The sequence below is a fragment of the Apodemus sylvaticus genome, chromosome 4 (genome assembly GCF_947179515.1).
Source record: "Apodemus sylvaticus chromosome 4, mApoSyl1.1, whole genome shotgun sequence".
In the NCBI taxonomy this organism is placed as follows: domain Eukaryota; kingdom Metazoa; phylum Chordata; class Mammalia; order Rodentia; family Muridae; genus Apodemus; species Apodemus sylvaticus.
Genome location: NC_067475.1, coordinates 68,490,120 through 68,505,569, shown reverse-complemented (window position 1 = coordinate 68,505,569; position 15,450 = coordinate 68,490,120). Strand labels below are relative to the sequence as shown.

Here is a 15,450-nt window from a genome sequence, read left to right as displayed (position 1 = left end):
TACATTGCATAGTTGAGCTCCATTTGTCAGGACTCCATACAGAGAAACACATTAAACACTTCTGGTGGTGTGCTGCAGCTTCTCGCTGCTTCTGCAGACTCCGGCCTGGCAGAATGGCAGAGTGATGTCAGCTGAGGGAGTCTCAGTGGAGTTTTGCTAAGACAGACTTAAGTGCTGAGGTAAGACACGTGGTGAGGCAAGACCTGTGGAGGACACGTGATGCTTGAAGAGCGTATAAACAGGGCTCAACAGACACTGATGAGAGGCCGAGCCAGGCTTGCTCGCAGAGCTCAGCCCTTGGTCTCATGTCTTCACTGAGAAAGCACAGTGGAGAACTTTTCCTGGTGTTCTGGTTGGCCCTGGTCCCTCCTGCTGACTCATGTGGATCTGGCTGAGGCCAGATTGCTCCTTTGAGGTCTTGGCCAGGCAGGCCAGAAGAGGACTTCTGATTCCCTGCAGCTGAAGTGACAGCAGGTTGTGAACATAGCACCTGGGTGCTCAGTACCTAGTGTGGATCTTCAGGAAGAGCAGCAAGAACTGTATACCACAGAGTCATCTCTGCAGCCAGAAACCCCGCTTCAACACACACACACACACACACACACACACACACACACACACACACACACACAGGTCTCTGGAAAACTGATGATAGTCAGAGGTATCTATCAGCTTCCTGTGACTGCCACCAACCACCTCATGGTGTAAAGAGATAGAAGTGTACTCTCTCAGGTTCTGGAGAGCAGAAATTGCCAATCAAATCGCTTCTTGGCTATTTGACTAACACCAAGTGAAGGAGTCTACACTCAGGCTGTTGGTGCGGCCGTGCAACCAGCAGCCCCAGGAGACACTCCTTCCCCGTCTCTTTCAGCTTTTGGCTGCACAACTCAAATCTCTGCCACCATCTTTATCTTGCTGTGTTTTTTCCCCTGACTACCCATATCTTTTGAAATCTCTGATATGACCCGTGTTAAAAACTCACAGCAATCCTTATACCTCTGACTCTCATGTGCTGTTATTAAAGGTAGGTTTAAGAGTCTTAATTTTCTTCAAAGACTTTCCCCAAATCAGAGCATGTCCCTGGCATTCAGGGATTGGGGGATGAATACCTACCCTTTGGAGCTCTGCACAGCCCACTCATTCATATTACTTTATAGCTGAGAGAACTTTGGCTGACAGAGACTGGGGGACTTACTTTAGGCACATTAGACCACCTGGAGCATAGAGCTCCACCCTCTTGAGAAGAAAGCAGATTTGATCCCCTGAATGGTTCTTGTTGGATGCTTGCCATTTCTGTTTACCTTAAGGTACAAATACATTTGGCCAGGTCCTAGACTGCTTCTAGTTTCAGATGGGCCTCACCAAGCATAGCATTATGTTACATCATTAAATTAAGATCCAGTGTCCTACCCCAGGAACATTAGATATGGGACAATTGAAACTCATAGGCTTAGTCTAGTCAATAAGTTCAACTTTAGTAATAGATTGCCTGAAAAAAATAGCCCAAGTTTTCTCTCTGGTGAGATACTTGACTCCTTCGTGCTTGTTACAGAACACAAGATAGCAAGCTTGAGAAATGCAGAGGTAAAGGAATATAAATTCTGGACCATACATATCAATGTAAAAGATTTCGAATGTTGTGATGGAGCATTCTTTGTAGTCCTGGTATTTAGGAGGTGGAGGAGAAACGGGTCAGGGTTTCAAGGCAAGCCTTGGATGTATAAGGCTCTGCTAAAAGTACTGCCCCCTAAAAAAAGATTGCAAGTCTTTTGTGAGAGGAGACCACCAGGTTTGATGGTACTTCAATTCAGAGGCAGGTCTGCAGTTGTAGAGCTGATCTCATAGGGATTGTTTACCAATTTTACACACCGAAAAACCATCACTATTAGGAACACAAACACAAGGACAATGAAGGCAATGGCAAAGCCTTTGTCCACATCGATGCCATCGGACATGCAGGAATCTTCCATTAGGATGCACATCTCTTACTGTCTTCCAGACACAGCTATCTTCCTGAGGATAGCTTCAGATCTGTCATATTTCTAGAAAAAAAGAGTACAAACAAGTTTGTATTCACAGTGTGTGAAAACTAAAGCAGCCTAGGATTGAAAAAAAGCCATTAAGATCTATCTATGTAAGAGGCAGGCTTGGTGGTGCATACCCCTTTGATCTCTGCACTCGGCAGGCAGACAGTCTATACCACAAGTTCTAGATCTTCTGGAGCTACACAGTGAGACTGTCTTAAAAACAAGAACCAAGAATCCTAAACATGCCAATTCCAAATTCCTCCCCAACTTTTCTTCTAATTCCTAGAATACCTATTGTACATAATTTGTGTAATTTTCCTTTGGAACAGGATCTCACTGTGTAGCCCTGACTGACCTTCAACACTTGGAGATCCTCTTGCCTGTGCCTCTTGAGTGCTGGAATTAAAGGTATGCGTCACCTTGACCGGCTTCAGTATTACCTTTCAAAAAATATTTCTTTTTTTAATATATGCATATGCCATGTCTGTTTGGTGTCCATAGAGGACAGAGACAGTTATATCCCTTAAAGTGTATAAGCATCCGACCAGGTACTGAGAACCCAGCAGAGCAGCAGGTGTTCCTAGCCACTGAACCAGGCCCAACTGTAGCATCTAAACTCAATGGGTAGTAACATCAGATGGCCATGTGTTCCAATCACTGGATGCTATCCTGTCATTCTCAACTTTTGATGAAAAATCATGTAAATCCAGAGATCGATTTCAATTATTAAAACATAGTTCACCAGGGCTAAATTGGATTATCCACCAGATAGCTAAGAACCAATCACACTAGAGATACTTATCACTACAAAACAATCAGTCTGAACTAAAATGGAAGTTTCTTCCTTGCCGGCTATCTTTCATAATGTTGGAAGGCCTGCTGATGGGGGTTGTGGGGAGTCATCAAAAAGTGGATCAGTGGTTAAGAGCATCATTGCCTTTGCAGAGAAGCTGGGTCTGGTTCCCAGTACCCACATGGCAGCTGAAAACGTGTAAATCCAGTTCTGGGGAATGCAACACTGACTTCTGGCCTCTGGAAAGTCCAAGCACACACACAGCACACATACTTAAATATAGACAAACATTCATACACATTAGAAGAGCTTGAAGTTTTACCCATTTATGAGATCCTGTGTACTGCAGAACCAAACTGTCAGGTAAATGTGTGCACCGATCACACCGTGGCTTGACTCTTACAGGGGTAACTGATCGTTTTCTGATTAATCCACAGGAGGGAATTTATGCTTGGTACTGTCAAACTAGTCAGAATCCTATAACTGGAGACATCATGGGCACCAGCATAAGACCTACTACTGTTGTTTTGTTAACAGACGTGTTGTGCCCATGAAACCACATTTATGTTTTTGCTTACAGGTTGGTGTTCCCCTCGGTGTTGGGCAAAAAGCCTCATTTTGTGGTGATTTGTGCTAAGACTAAATGAGTATTTAGTGCCTAGCCCTGAAGGGACATCTCTGTTGCCCCCTCCAAGGCACAGAGAGAACTAGAAGATGAGCCTCAGAGGACATAAGAGCCAGAGGATGGGAAGGAGGCCTGGCTTTGAACATGGGACGACTATTGAACCCATTGTTCTAGATTGTGGTCACCTGTACCATCACACATGGGGAAGAGGCTCATGTGGCCCACCCTTCCTGAGGGGATAGTGGCAGTTAGAAGTTGCTAGGTGAAGATCCTGGTAAATATTCCTCCACCAATGCTCACATAAGCAGCTCTAGTTAAACTCAATGGGTCTCATATCAACTTATATAAACATACATATGCGTAAGACATGAATGTATTAGGGAGACTAGAAGAGGTTATGATGAGAAAGAGACCCAAGAGAAAGGAACGGTGAATATGATTAACATACAATATATAGATCTATGAAATTATCAAAAAAGAAATTAAACTCTAAAAAGAAAAACAAGTGATCCATCAAAACAATCTCTGAAGCTGGTTGGTGCCAGGAGTCATTCCCACAGAGATCTAAGCCCCTCCTCTCAGCCATTTCCAGCCTGCTTTCTCTAGGCTGCTTTTAGAAGGAAATGTACTAGCTGAAAGATTAGCCAAGTAAGCTAGATGGTCAGTACATGCAGAGCTCACCCGAGTGAGCTCGAACAAATGAAGCTCACCTGTGGTTAGGTTACCATAGTAACTCCTTTCCACTTCACCTCCTCATGGTCGAAATATGATGCCAAGTTCCTACTGTACCTGCCAAATATTCCCTGAGATCCTGAGAGACAATTCTGAGAAACTGTTCCTGAAAAATGATGCTAGCCCCCTGAGATTGTTCCCTGAATACAATGACTTTCCCCCTTCACCACTCCCCACACCTGCTTACTTGCCTTTATAACGCTTTGTGTGAAAATTAAAGTTTGACAGCTTGATCAGAATACTGACTTGCTGTCTGCCTCTTTGTGTTTCTTGTCCCCCCCCCCCCCTTTCTTCTTAGGTAGTTCCAGGAACCCTGTTGGTTGGGACACTCTGGCGCCCAACAGTGAGGTACCTGTGGAGTGATTATGAAGAAGGATGCCATAGGAAAAAAAAGGAGGAAGGGTCCTTCGAGTGCAGCTTCGGGATCCGATTAGGTCAAGGCACGGTTGACCCACCGGAGGTGCTTGGCCAGGGAAAAATCTCCATGGCAACGTCTTCTGGGAAGGTGAGACCCCATGGGGCAAGCTTTTACTCAGCAGTCCTTCTTCATTTCAGGGCTAAAGGAATCTCTCAAGACATGAGGGCTGGGTTAAGAAAAAGAGATCTTGGGTACTTCTTTGAGAAGTGCTTAGGGTCTTCAGTATTATGTCGGACAATTTTGTCCCTGGTTCCCAGAGAGAGGAACCATAGATAAGAAAACATGGGCTAGAGTAAGTAATTGTTTTAGAGATTACTTTGCAACTTTTGGTCGCGGGGGGCGGGGGGAGTTCCGGTTGCTGCCTTTAACTACTGGTCTCTGATTAATGACATTATTCAGAATTCCTCCTGCTTCCAGGATCTAGTTCTCTGAAAAAGCGCTCTTCCGGACACTGTCTCTGTGCTCTCTTATCCCTCCCGCCTCTGATATATATGGAGGAGGGACATTTAAAACGGTCTCTGTCTATGTCTGCTCTTTTCCCTGATTTCTCAAAAAGACCAAAGTCTATCCTTCTCTACAAACTTTGAAATCTAGTCATAATTCAGGTGCTGACACTCTGTCACCGGGGAGGAAGCCATCTTGGAGGAGAAAGCTGCCTGCAGGAGAGCCACTGAAGAAACATCTTCTCTCTGCCCAATGGTAGAGAGATGCAGGGAGCAAGTGGCCCTCTTAAATGAGCTAGGAGAGTTAGAGAGACAGGTGGTCATTCTAACTTCAGGACTCTTACAAGCCCCTTGACTTTAAAATTTTAGAAAAATTAAAGTCCACAGTCACAGCCTATGGGTGGACTGCTCCCTTTACTTTGGCACTTAGAATCTTCCGCCGAGGGCTGGCTCACACCTGAGGAATTTATCCAGCTTGCCCGAGCTGAGCTCTCTAGAGGAGAAGTTGTTCTTTGGAAGTCAGAGGCTGCTGAAGCGGTGGCTGGAGAAATCGAAAGTAAAAACTGCTCACCAGCACAGTGTAAGTCCTGGACTGCAAAGAAATTCCTGGGCTCTCCTCCCCTCCCACCTCTCTCCACGTGGTCATGGCCGGTCTCTGCTTATCTACACTCTCTCTGTGTCTTTCTCTGCCTCCACTACCCCATTTACTCTCATCTTCGTCCTGAATAATCTTTATTCTATACCATGTCTGTGTGTGTCTGCCTAGGTACCCCCCTTCCCTACACCACCGTATACCACATTCTTTAAACCTCTTTCTTTTTTTTAATGAACCCAACAGAGGTTAAAAAAGCAGGGAGCTGGGGAGAAACTATCAGTGGCTGCCACTGTGCCTCCCTTCCCTTCTCTGGCAGAATTTCTAGAAGAAAAAAAAAAGACAAAGAGTTAAATCTTAAACAAGAGAAAAAACAGGTTTCAGAAAAGCAGTTTTTCCACCTGCGGGACGTGGTATCAAAAAAAATGGTTAAAAGCTATTTCAAAACTCTCCTGGGGAGGAGAGGAAAGTGGGAGACGTCCTGCTTCCTCCCTGGATCCTACTGGAGACATCCTTTGTTCTGGTTAAGATATTTGGATCTCTTTGGGACATCAAGTTGCCTCTCTGTCTATTGTCTGTCTTTGGTGCACCAAAACCTGTCCATATGTGTGTCAATTTATGTTTGTCTATTGTTTTGATTGGCTGAATGATCATTGTTTTTATGTTTTATGTTGAAAAGAGAAAAAATGGTAAAAACAAAAAACAAAAAACAAACAAACAAACAAAAACCGTTATCTGCTGGCAGTCCTGCCAGTCGCAGTTTACACAGTGGAAGCTGATTTAAGGTGCCTCACATTCTTAACTAGGAGTCAAACACACTAGGAGAAAAGCCGCTTCTTAAAAGGCCAGGAGTCCTGGGACAAGAGGACTAATGAATACTTCTCCTAGGAAAAATTTCTACAATGGTGAAGATTGGGTTCAAAGTGCTTTATTCCCTTAAATTACAGCTGAAAAGAAAAAAAAATTTTGTTTGGTTTAAATTTATGAGATTTGTGTGATCGCTTCATTTTTACTTCTAATTGGTCTTAAAGATATGAATGTTTTGCATGTCTTGACTATAGAGTATTAACGCATAAGTTATTATATGCAATTTAAAAAATATAATGATGGTAACAAAGATAAGTTTAAAACTAACAATTTAGGGTTAAAGCTATCTTAAGCAACACGTGGCATGACAGAAGCCAAGAAATACAGGTCTCTAAGGTATTTCTAAATTGACATAACGTTTTATGTGATTCTTATCCTAGAACTCAGACTTATAAAACATAAGACTTAAAGTAATGTCTCTTCAATAAGTTACATTGTCATACAATCAAACACACAAGCTGATAGACAAACTTTGCAATATGAAAATAATGTGTTTGCTATTATTTTAAGGAGAAAAGATTATTTAAAACTGGGTTTTGCTTTCAAAAAATTGCAGCTATGCTTTGATATTACAGGTTACTTTTGTTATTTGACCTTCATACAGTGGGGTCTGGTTACAGGCTGCTCCTTGCAAGAAGAACGTTTTTAACAGATTCATACAGATGTGGTTCAAAATAAAGTTCAAATTTAGATCTGTGAAAGATTAATAAGGCTATACAGAAATTGTGAAGGCATTAAAATCTGGCCTGCCTTCTGTATACAAGATTATAATACATTTAAACGGTTGTTTTTTGCTTTGTGGATCCTGCTAATTATAAAAATATTTGCTTCTAACTTTAAAAGAACATAAGCTAACTTTAGAAATCCAATAAAATAATTTCATTAAAAAGTTTTTTCTCAAGAAATGGCTTGCTCTTAACAATGGACTTTTAAAATTTTTAAGTAAATGATTTTTAAAAGGTGTTAAGATAAATTATTTGGCTAAGACACTGCTTTAAGCTTGCCACAAGAGGATTGAAGCATCTGATGTTCTCAAGGTAAATGCAAAATAAATATTGAGAGACATAACTTGGAAAAAGCTACCATAAGTATTTGTCAACAAGTTTATGATATATGTTCACTTCCATTCCTTGACAAAGAGAACATTAATGTAAAATCTCTCCAAATAAGGTTTTAACATCCTCCAATAAAGATTTGGTATGATAATAAAATGTTACAAGATAAAATCATAAAAATATTTTTAAAGAAATGTTTTAAGAGCCTGATGAAACATTTGTTCCTTCTTTCAAACAGCAATTGAATTAATTATTATTGATTGTTAATCTATTACATGGCAAACTGTTTTAGGAAAAATTAATAATTGTTATCCAAAAGATAAATTGTTAAAATTTGCTTCCATACATACATATTGCTATACATGTATCCTATAAAAATGCATCTACTGTGGGAGTAAAGCTCATATAATTAGATCACATGCTTATTCTTTTGAGTTTCCCTTTGATTCAGCACAGATAGCTGAATTGGGTGCTGTTGCTGCTATTTTTCAAATATTAAGAATCAAACTTTTAATTTATATATTAGATATATATATACATATAACTATTGACAGTTTTCAAGCTTTATAGTTATAACTATTTTAACAACAAACATCAAGAAAAAGTAATAATAAAATTAGTCATTACATATGTTATTTTTCTATACTGAATGTTCCAAATCAGATTAACACAGATATTATAACTGACTATTACAGTCAGTCATTTGCGATGTTTTATTAACAATTATTATTAGTCATATTACTGAGATTCCTTATAACCCTCAAGGACAAAATGTTATGGAACAGGCCCATAGAACTTTACAACAATATTTTTATAAATAAAAGAGGGGAGAATCATATCTCTGTATACCACAAAACTTTTAAAATTTTAATGCCAGGGAACTCTCTGAGTATAGAGAAGAGGGCATGTTTGTGTTTTTTTTCTACGGGACGCCAAAGGAACTTGCTAGCTGCCAGAGTATGCTAATGCTGAGACAAAGAATGATACTAATTATAATCATTGAAAATGGCCACAATCCTCAACACCTTTGGATGCCTCCTACTAATGCTGACATCACGGACATCTACGGATTCAACATCCCTCTTTGCATGGTGATTTTATTTAGCTGAAAATTAGACAAATTATAAACAGATTAAAGGGGTTGATTTCCCCCCTTCAGGGTGTCAAAAGGCCATATATTTTTATTTTACAGATTTCAATCATAGACCAGGTAGAAACTGGCCTGCCATTTATTTTCTTTAAGACACAGGATTTACTTTGGTTGTTTGGGACCCTTGGGAGAGCCTCTGGACTCCTCCTCATGGGATTACATCCAAGTAAAACATAACATTACACCCTCAGCTAGTTCTCAAAAATATGATGAGTCCTGCCTGGCCTCTAATCCCTCTACAAAGGGAGGGTGCACACCTTTACGAATTACATTCACCACCCATGCAAAATCTCCCAATCTACGTTGGCAAATAGGCTATGAATGGGGTCTTCGCCTCTATGTACTTGGCTTTGATGCAGGCATTATTTTCTCCATTAAGCTCCTTAAAGAACCTGTATATCATGCCCAGCCGGTCCCAATGGGACCTAATCCTGTGTTGGTGCCTCATCCTGTTCCTCCTAAAGGAACTGACCAGGGCACCACCCATGCTCCTTCTCTTAAAGGCACCTCCCTACCTTCTGTATTTGCCTTCCAGCCACCAGCTAAGCCATCAGCCACTATTCTGCCTGTACAGCCAGCTCCCACTAAGAATCTTGTACATTCTTTAGTTAATCAGAATTTTCTTACCTTAAATGAAACTTCCCCTGAACTTGTTGAAGATTGCTGGTTGTGCTATCATTCCCAACCACCCTTTTATGAAAGAATTGCCATTCTCGGTGATCCCCTCCATGCTGATGATGCACAGAACTGCTGCTGGCAGAAGGGTGCTTGGCCAGGTCTTTTATTAACCCAAATATCTGTCCTGGGACTTTGTGTGATCTCTAGTGGAACAAATGTCCTCTCAGTTTATGCTCATTTGTGTAATGAAACCTATTTTCCCTTCCAGGCAATTATTTTATTCTCCCTCCCCCCCACACACGGAGGGAACCTGGTGGGCTTGCCTTGATGGCCTTACACCTTGCCTCTCCTTCTTGGTTTTTCAAAATCATGAGAAGGGAGAGAGCCCTGATTTTTGCATCCTTATTAATATGGTTCCTCAGCCGGGCGGTGGTGGCGCACACCTGTAATCCCAGCACTCTGGGAGTCAGAGGCAGGTGGATTTCTGAGTTTGAGGCCAGCCTGGTCTACTGAGTGAGTTCCAGGACAGCCAGGGCTATACAGAGAAACCCTGTCTCGAAAAAAACCAAATCCAACCCCCCCCCCAAAAGATGGTTCCTCGTTTAGTTTATTATCATTCTGAGGAATTTTTCACCTGTGAGATCAATCCATATTCACTGGAGACTCCACCTCTTTGAGCTGCTCCCACCTTTCTCTGCTGTTACTATTTCTGTCCTACTTGGCCTTGGAGCTGTGGGAGCAGGGACAGGTATTTCTTCCCTTGTTCTTTCTAACTCTAGGTACACAGAGCTAAGTGCCACCATTGATCAAGATGTCCAATGCCTTCAGCAGGGGATAATTGATCTCTCTGACTCCATTGACTCCCCAGCTGAAGTTGTCCTCCAAAATAGGCAGGTACTTGATTTCCTGTTCCTTCAACAGGGCAGACTCTGTGCAACTTTAAGAGAAGAATGCTGTTTCTATGCTAGTAAAACAGGAGTTGTAAGAGATAGCATGAAAAAAGTCAGAGAGGGACTAGAAAAACATAAGAGAGAAAGAGAACAAAAAGAAAGTTGGTATAAAAACTGGTTTTCCACCTCTCCATGGCTCACTACACTTTTGCCCACTATCCTAGGACCCTTTGTAGGTCTGTTATTGTTATGTTCTTTTGGACCATGGGCTTTTAAATGCCTCACTGCCCTGATTAAAAAGCGGGTAGATGAGTTGGCAGCCAAGCCCATTCAGATACATTACCATCGTTTGGCTATGGAGGATCGAGAACTGGCTACCCAGCCCCCCAGGGCAATTACAGAACAGCCCAAATGGCACACTCAAGTGCCTGGCCAGAAAAAGTGTTCCTGTCACAGCCATTCCAGCCGGGACTCCAGAAGGAGCCCACAAGCTGGAGGCACCAATGAACAATAAAGTTGCTGAGCAGTTGCTGATGACGGGCACCTTCCCAGGACCTCATCCACCAAAGACAGGGGTCTCTAGAGGCTGGAGGAGACACCCAGGGATGGGGAAGGATGATGGTTAGCGACTGGGATGATCCTAAGACAGGCCCTGTTCCATTATCTTGGTGCCTCATCTGCTTCTCATCAATTGTTGTCTGACCTCTGCTCTCTTTGATACAGAGAAGGGAGAAATGTCAGGAGCCATTCTCACAGAGATCTCAAAACCCCCTCCTCTCAGCCTTTTCCAGCCTGCTTTCTCTAGGCTGCTTTTAGAAGGAAGTGTACTAGCTTAAAGATTAGCCAATTAAGCTAGATGGTCAGTACATACAGAGCTCACCCAAGTGGGCTTGAGCAAAGGAAGCTCACCTGTGGTTAGGTTACTATAGCAACTCCTTTCCACTTTACCTCCTTATGATCGAAAAACGATGCCAAGTTCCTACTGCACCTGCCAAATCTTCCCTGAGATCCTGAGAGACAATTCTGAGAAACTGTTCCTGAGGAATGATGCTAGCCCCCTGAGATTGTTCTCTGAATACAATGACTTTCCCCCTTCACCACTCCCCACACCTGCTTGCTTGCCTTTATAACGCCTTGTGTGAAAATTAAAGTTTGACAGTTTGATTGGCATATTGACTTGCTGTCTGCCTCTTTGTGTCTCTTGCTCCACCTCCACTCTTTTTAGGTAGTTCCAGGAACCGTGTTGACTGTCCTGCGGGTCGGGACAGGTTGGTGATGTAACTCATTTGGTCCAGGTTAGCACATGCCTATAACCTGAGAACGTCAGAGGTGAAGATGGGAGTTCAAAGTCATCTACCTATGTAGCTATAACTTAGATGGATGACTGGGGCTAGAGAGACGGCACAGTTGTTAAAAGCATTGGCTGCTCTTTCAGAGATCTCAAGTTCAATTTCCAGCAATCACATGATAGCTCATAACCATCCTCAATGAGATATGATGCCCTCTTCTGGCAGGCCAGTGTATATGCAGATAGTCCTCTCATGCATAAGATAAATAAACCTTACCCTTAGATAGATATCTAATGCATTACAATAAGTGAAAGACAGTTACGAAACCAAAGCCAAACACAGAATATTGTATAGTTCCAATCATATAAAAGCCTACTTTAGGCTATTTCTTTATATGTTAACAAAAAATAAAAACTCTAGAATGGAGAAATCTAAAGAAACTGCAGAATAATTATTGCTAAGATTAGAGTTAAAGATACAGGCTAGCCAGGTGGTGGTGGCGGTGCACACCTGTAATCCCAGCACTCGGGAGGCAGAGGCAGGCAGATTTCTGAGTTCGAGGCCAGCCTGGTCTACAGAATGAGTTTCAGGACAGCCAGGGCTACACAGAGAATCCCTGTCTTGAAAAAAACCAAATTAAAAAAAAAAACAAAAAAAACAAAAACAAAAACAAAAAAAACCAAAAAAAAACCCCCAAAAAAAAGATACAGAGGTTCTAGCCAGGTGATGGTGGTGCACATCTTTAATCCTAGTACTTGGGAGGTAGAGGCAGGTGGATCTCTGTGACTTCTAGGACAGCCTGGCCTACAAAGTGAGTTCCAGGACAGCCTGGCCTACACAGAGAAACCCTGTTCTGAAAAACCAAAACCCAAACCACCAACAATAGCAACAGAAAAAAACATAAACAAAAGCAATAACAGAAAAACTAAAACCAAACAACAAAAAACCTGCATGAATCCTGGGTTCCCTTTTGTGTTGATCAAAATGTAAAGCATGAAGAATGGGTTGATCATGATTTAATTATAGAGTGTGAATGACTAGTGTGTCAATTATGTATCTATGGAATCATTTTTAAAAACAGTGACAGCCTAATGCTTTACAGCTTCAGTTTTGCAGATGATTCAGATGTTCGTAACTCTTCTCTTCGCTGAGGCTCAGCCTCCAGGGAGAAGAGAGAGAAGCTGGTACGCTTCATTCTGTACAGCCATTGAGGACCCTTTCCAAATTGCACTAACTAAACAGGACAAAATCGCACATGCCTCTAATCTCGGTATGATGGAAGAGACCGGGGAATACAGAGTTTCTGCTCCTTAGATTTCACACAACAGGCCTCTCAGTCTAACCTGGAGTGGCTCTTGTTGGGTTCAATAGCCTCCAGGCACCCCTCAGTGCACCTGCTCCTTCTGAAACACTTGATGCCCTTTGAAAGGAGTTGGTAGGCATAGGGCTTGCAGAATCCATCTTTTTGTCCTAGGCCTATCTTGCCAGTGTTCGTACAATCCCTGCTGGCACTGACTACAACAGTGGTGGCTCTCACCTTCAAAGCCGAGAGCCAAATCTCTATGTTGACACAAGATAAAGGTACACTTCACGCTTCATCGAATCTTGATTAAAGTGAGTTGAGAGGTCCCGGGGCATGGATCAGTGGGTTAAAGTGCTTCTTGTGCAAGTATGGGGGCCTGAGTTCAGATACCCAGCACCCACATGACAGCCAGGAGCTGGTTCCTGTAAACATGCTGCTGGAGGAAGGGACAGACAGATCTTAGAGTCTCCCTGGCCACCCAATCTACCTGAAATGGCTGCCTCTAGGTTCAGTGAAAGACACTATCTCAAAAAGCTAAGATAGGGCTGGAAAGATGGCTCAGTGGTAGAGAGTACTTGTTCTTGTAGAAGACCCTGCTTTCAGTGCCAGAACCCATGCAGCAGCTCACAACTGTCTGTGTGACTCCAGTTCTAGAGAATCTAGATTGTCTTTTAGTCATGGGCACCAGGCACTCAGGTGGTGCACAGGCAAACATGTTAGCAAGACTCTCTTATGCATAAAATAAACTATATCTTTTAAACAAATTAAAAACAAAGGTAGAAACTGCATGTGGTGGTGCATGCTTTTAATCCCATACTCAGGAGGTAGGTGGATCTCTGTGATTTTGAGGTCAGCCTGGTCTATATAGAGAGTTCCAGGACAGCCAGGGCTACACAGGGAGACCCTGACTCAAAACAAAACAAAACATAAAAAAAAAAAACAATATAAAAAGTGAAGAAGCAACTGAGGAAAACATTCTGATACATCTACCTCTGGTCTCTACATATGCCTGGACAGATAAACACACACACACACACACACACACACACACACACACACAGAAAAAGAAAATAAGTCTTTAAAAAAATGAAAACTCTGTGGGTTAGTGGTGAAACACTTGCTTAGCATGTGAAAGGACCTTCATCCAATCCTCAGAACCATTACAGAAAAACTAGATGTGGCCTTTGGCTCTAATCCCAGGATTTGGGAAACAAAGGCAGAAGGATCATTCAAGGTTACCCTCAATAAAAAATGGTAGGCACTGAGGGAAAGGGAAATGCTCAGTGCCAGAGTGTTTGCCTGAAGGCACAAAGCTCCAGGTTCACACTTTAACACCGTAAAACTATGGGGAAAAAAAACCCTATATAATCAAGTATGCTGTTGTGGTAATCAAATATTCTATTTTTGAAAGACTTATTTATTTATTATATGTAAGATCACTGTAGCTGTCATCAGACATTCCAGAAGAGGATGTCAGATCTCATTAGGATGGTTGCAAGCCACCATGTGGTTGCTGGGATTTGAACTCAGGACCTTCGAAAGAGTAGTCGGTGCTCTTAACTGCTGAGCCATCTCTCCAGCCCCCATAATCAAATATTCTAAACAAGGATGGTGACAACAAAAATCTGCCTTGACAGAACATAGCAAAAAGCTATTAAAATGAGACTCTCGATTCCATTCTAGGTGTCAGACAAAAGCCAAGGGCTTGTTGCATATAGATGAGAGAGAAAGAGAGAGAGAGAGAGAGAGAGAGAGAGAGAGAGAGAGAGAGAGAGAGAGAGAGACCCAGTCTCTCATAGCCTGAGGTAAATACTTTGTATTTGAGGATGACCTTGAAATACTGAACCTCCTGTCTCCATTTCTCAAGTGCTAGGATTATAGATGTGGCTACCAAGTCTGTTTTGTTTTGTTGGAGACAAGGTCTTTCGATACAGCCCGGCTGACTCAGAACTTGCTATGTGGACCAAGCAGGCGTTGAACTTGTCGCATTCCTTCAGTCTCAGCCTCTTGCGTGCTGGGATTACAGCATTTTCCTTGTAGATTATAGATACTCTTGCATTTTACCCTTTTCACTTCATAGTGTATCTTGACAGGGTTGGGGCTTTGGCTTAGTGGTAGAATGCTTATCAAGCAAGTTCAAGACCTGGTGTTCAGTTTCTAGCACTGAAAACAACAAGCTAAGCCAGGCATAATACCTGTAGCTAGCTACTGTTATACCTCTTTCCCCCACAGTCTTGATAATAAAATGTAGTGTCTGTAGCTCAGTGGCAGGGTGACTGACTCGCTTGTGCAAGGTCCCAGGGTTCTATCCCCAACACTATAACAAATGTCTCAGCATTTAAGAACACTGGCTATTCTTCCAGAAAACCCAAGTTCAGTTCTCAGCACCCATAAGGCATTCAGAGTTACTGCTTGTAACTCCGGTTCCAGGGGATCCATTAGCCTCCTATGCTCTTCAAGTACAAGGCACACCTGTGATGCACATCCAAAGATACCAGTAAACCACTCATACAGATAAAATAAAAATAAACTAATTGGGGCTGGAGAGATGGTTCAGTGGTTAAGAGGACTGACTGCTCCTCCAGGGATCCTGAGTTCAAATCCCAGCAGCCACACGGTGGCTCACAACCATCCGTAATGAGATCTGA

The 15,450-nt window shown here is 42.3% G+C and overlaps 1 protein-coding gene across 1 annotated transcript; it reads right to left on the bottom strand.

The window, feature by feature from the left end:
- Window positions 1–1,802: 1,802 nt before the first annotated feature.
- Window positions 1,803–1,982, bottom strand: Ctxnd2 (cortexin domain containing 2). The gene has a single exon (XM_052178813.1). It carries the CDS (start codon window positions 1,980–1,982, stop codon window positions 1,803–1,805), a length of 180 nt encoding a protein of 59 aa, XP_052034773.1.
- Between the last annotated feature and the right edge of the window lie 13,468 nt (window positions 1,983–15,450).

Excerpts from the sequence above, each read along its gene's own strand:
- Ctxnd2 (XM_052178813.1), bottom strand. The coding sequence starts at position 1,982 with ATGTGCATCCTAATGGAAGATTCCTGCATGTCCGATGGCATCGATGTG.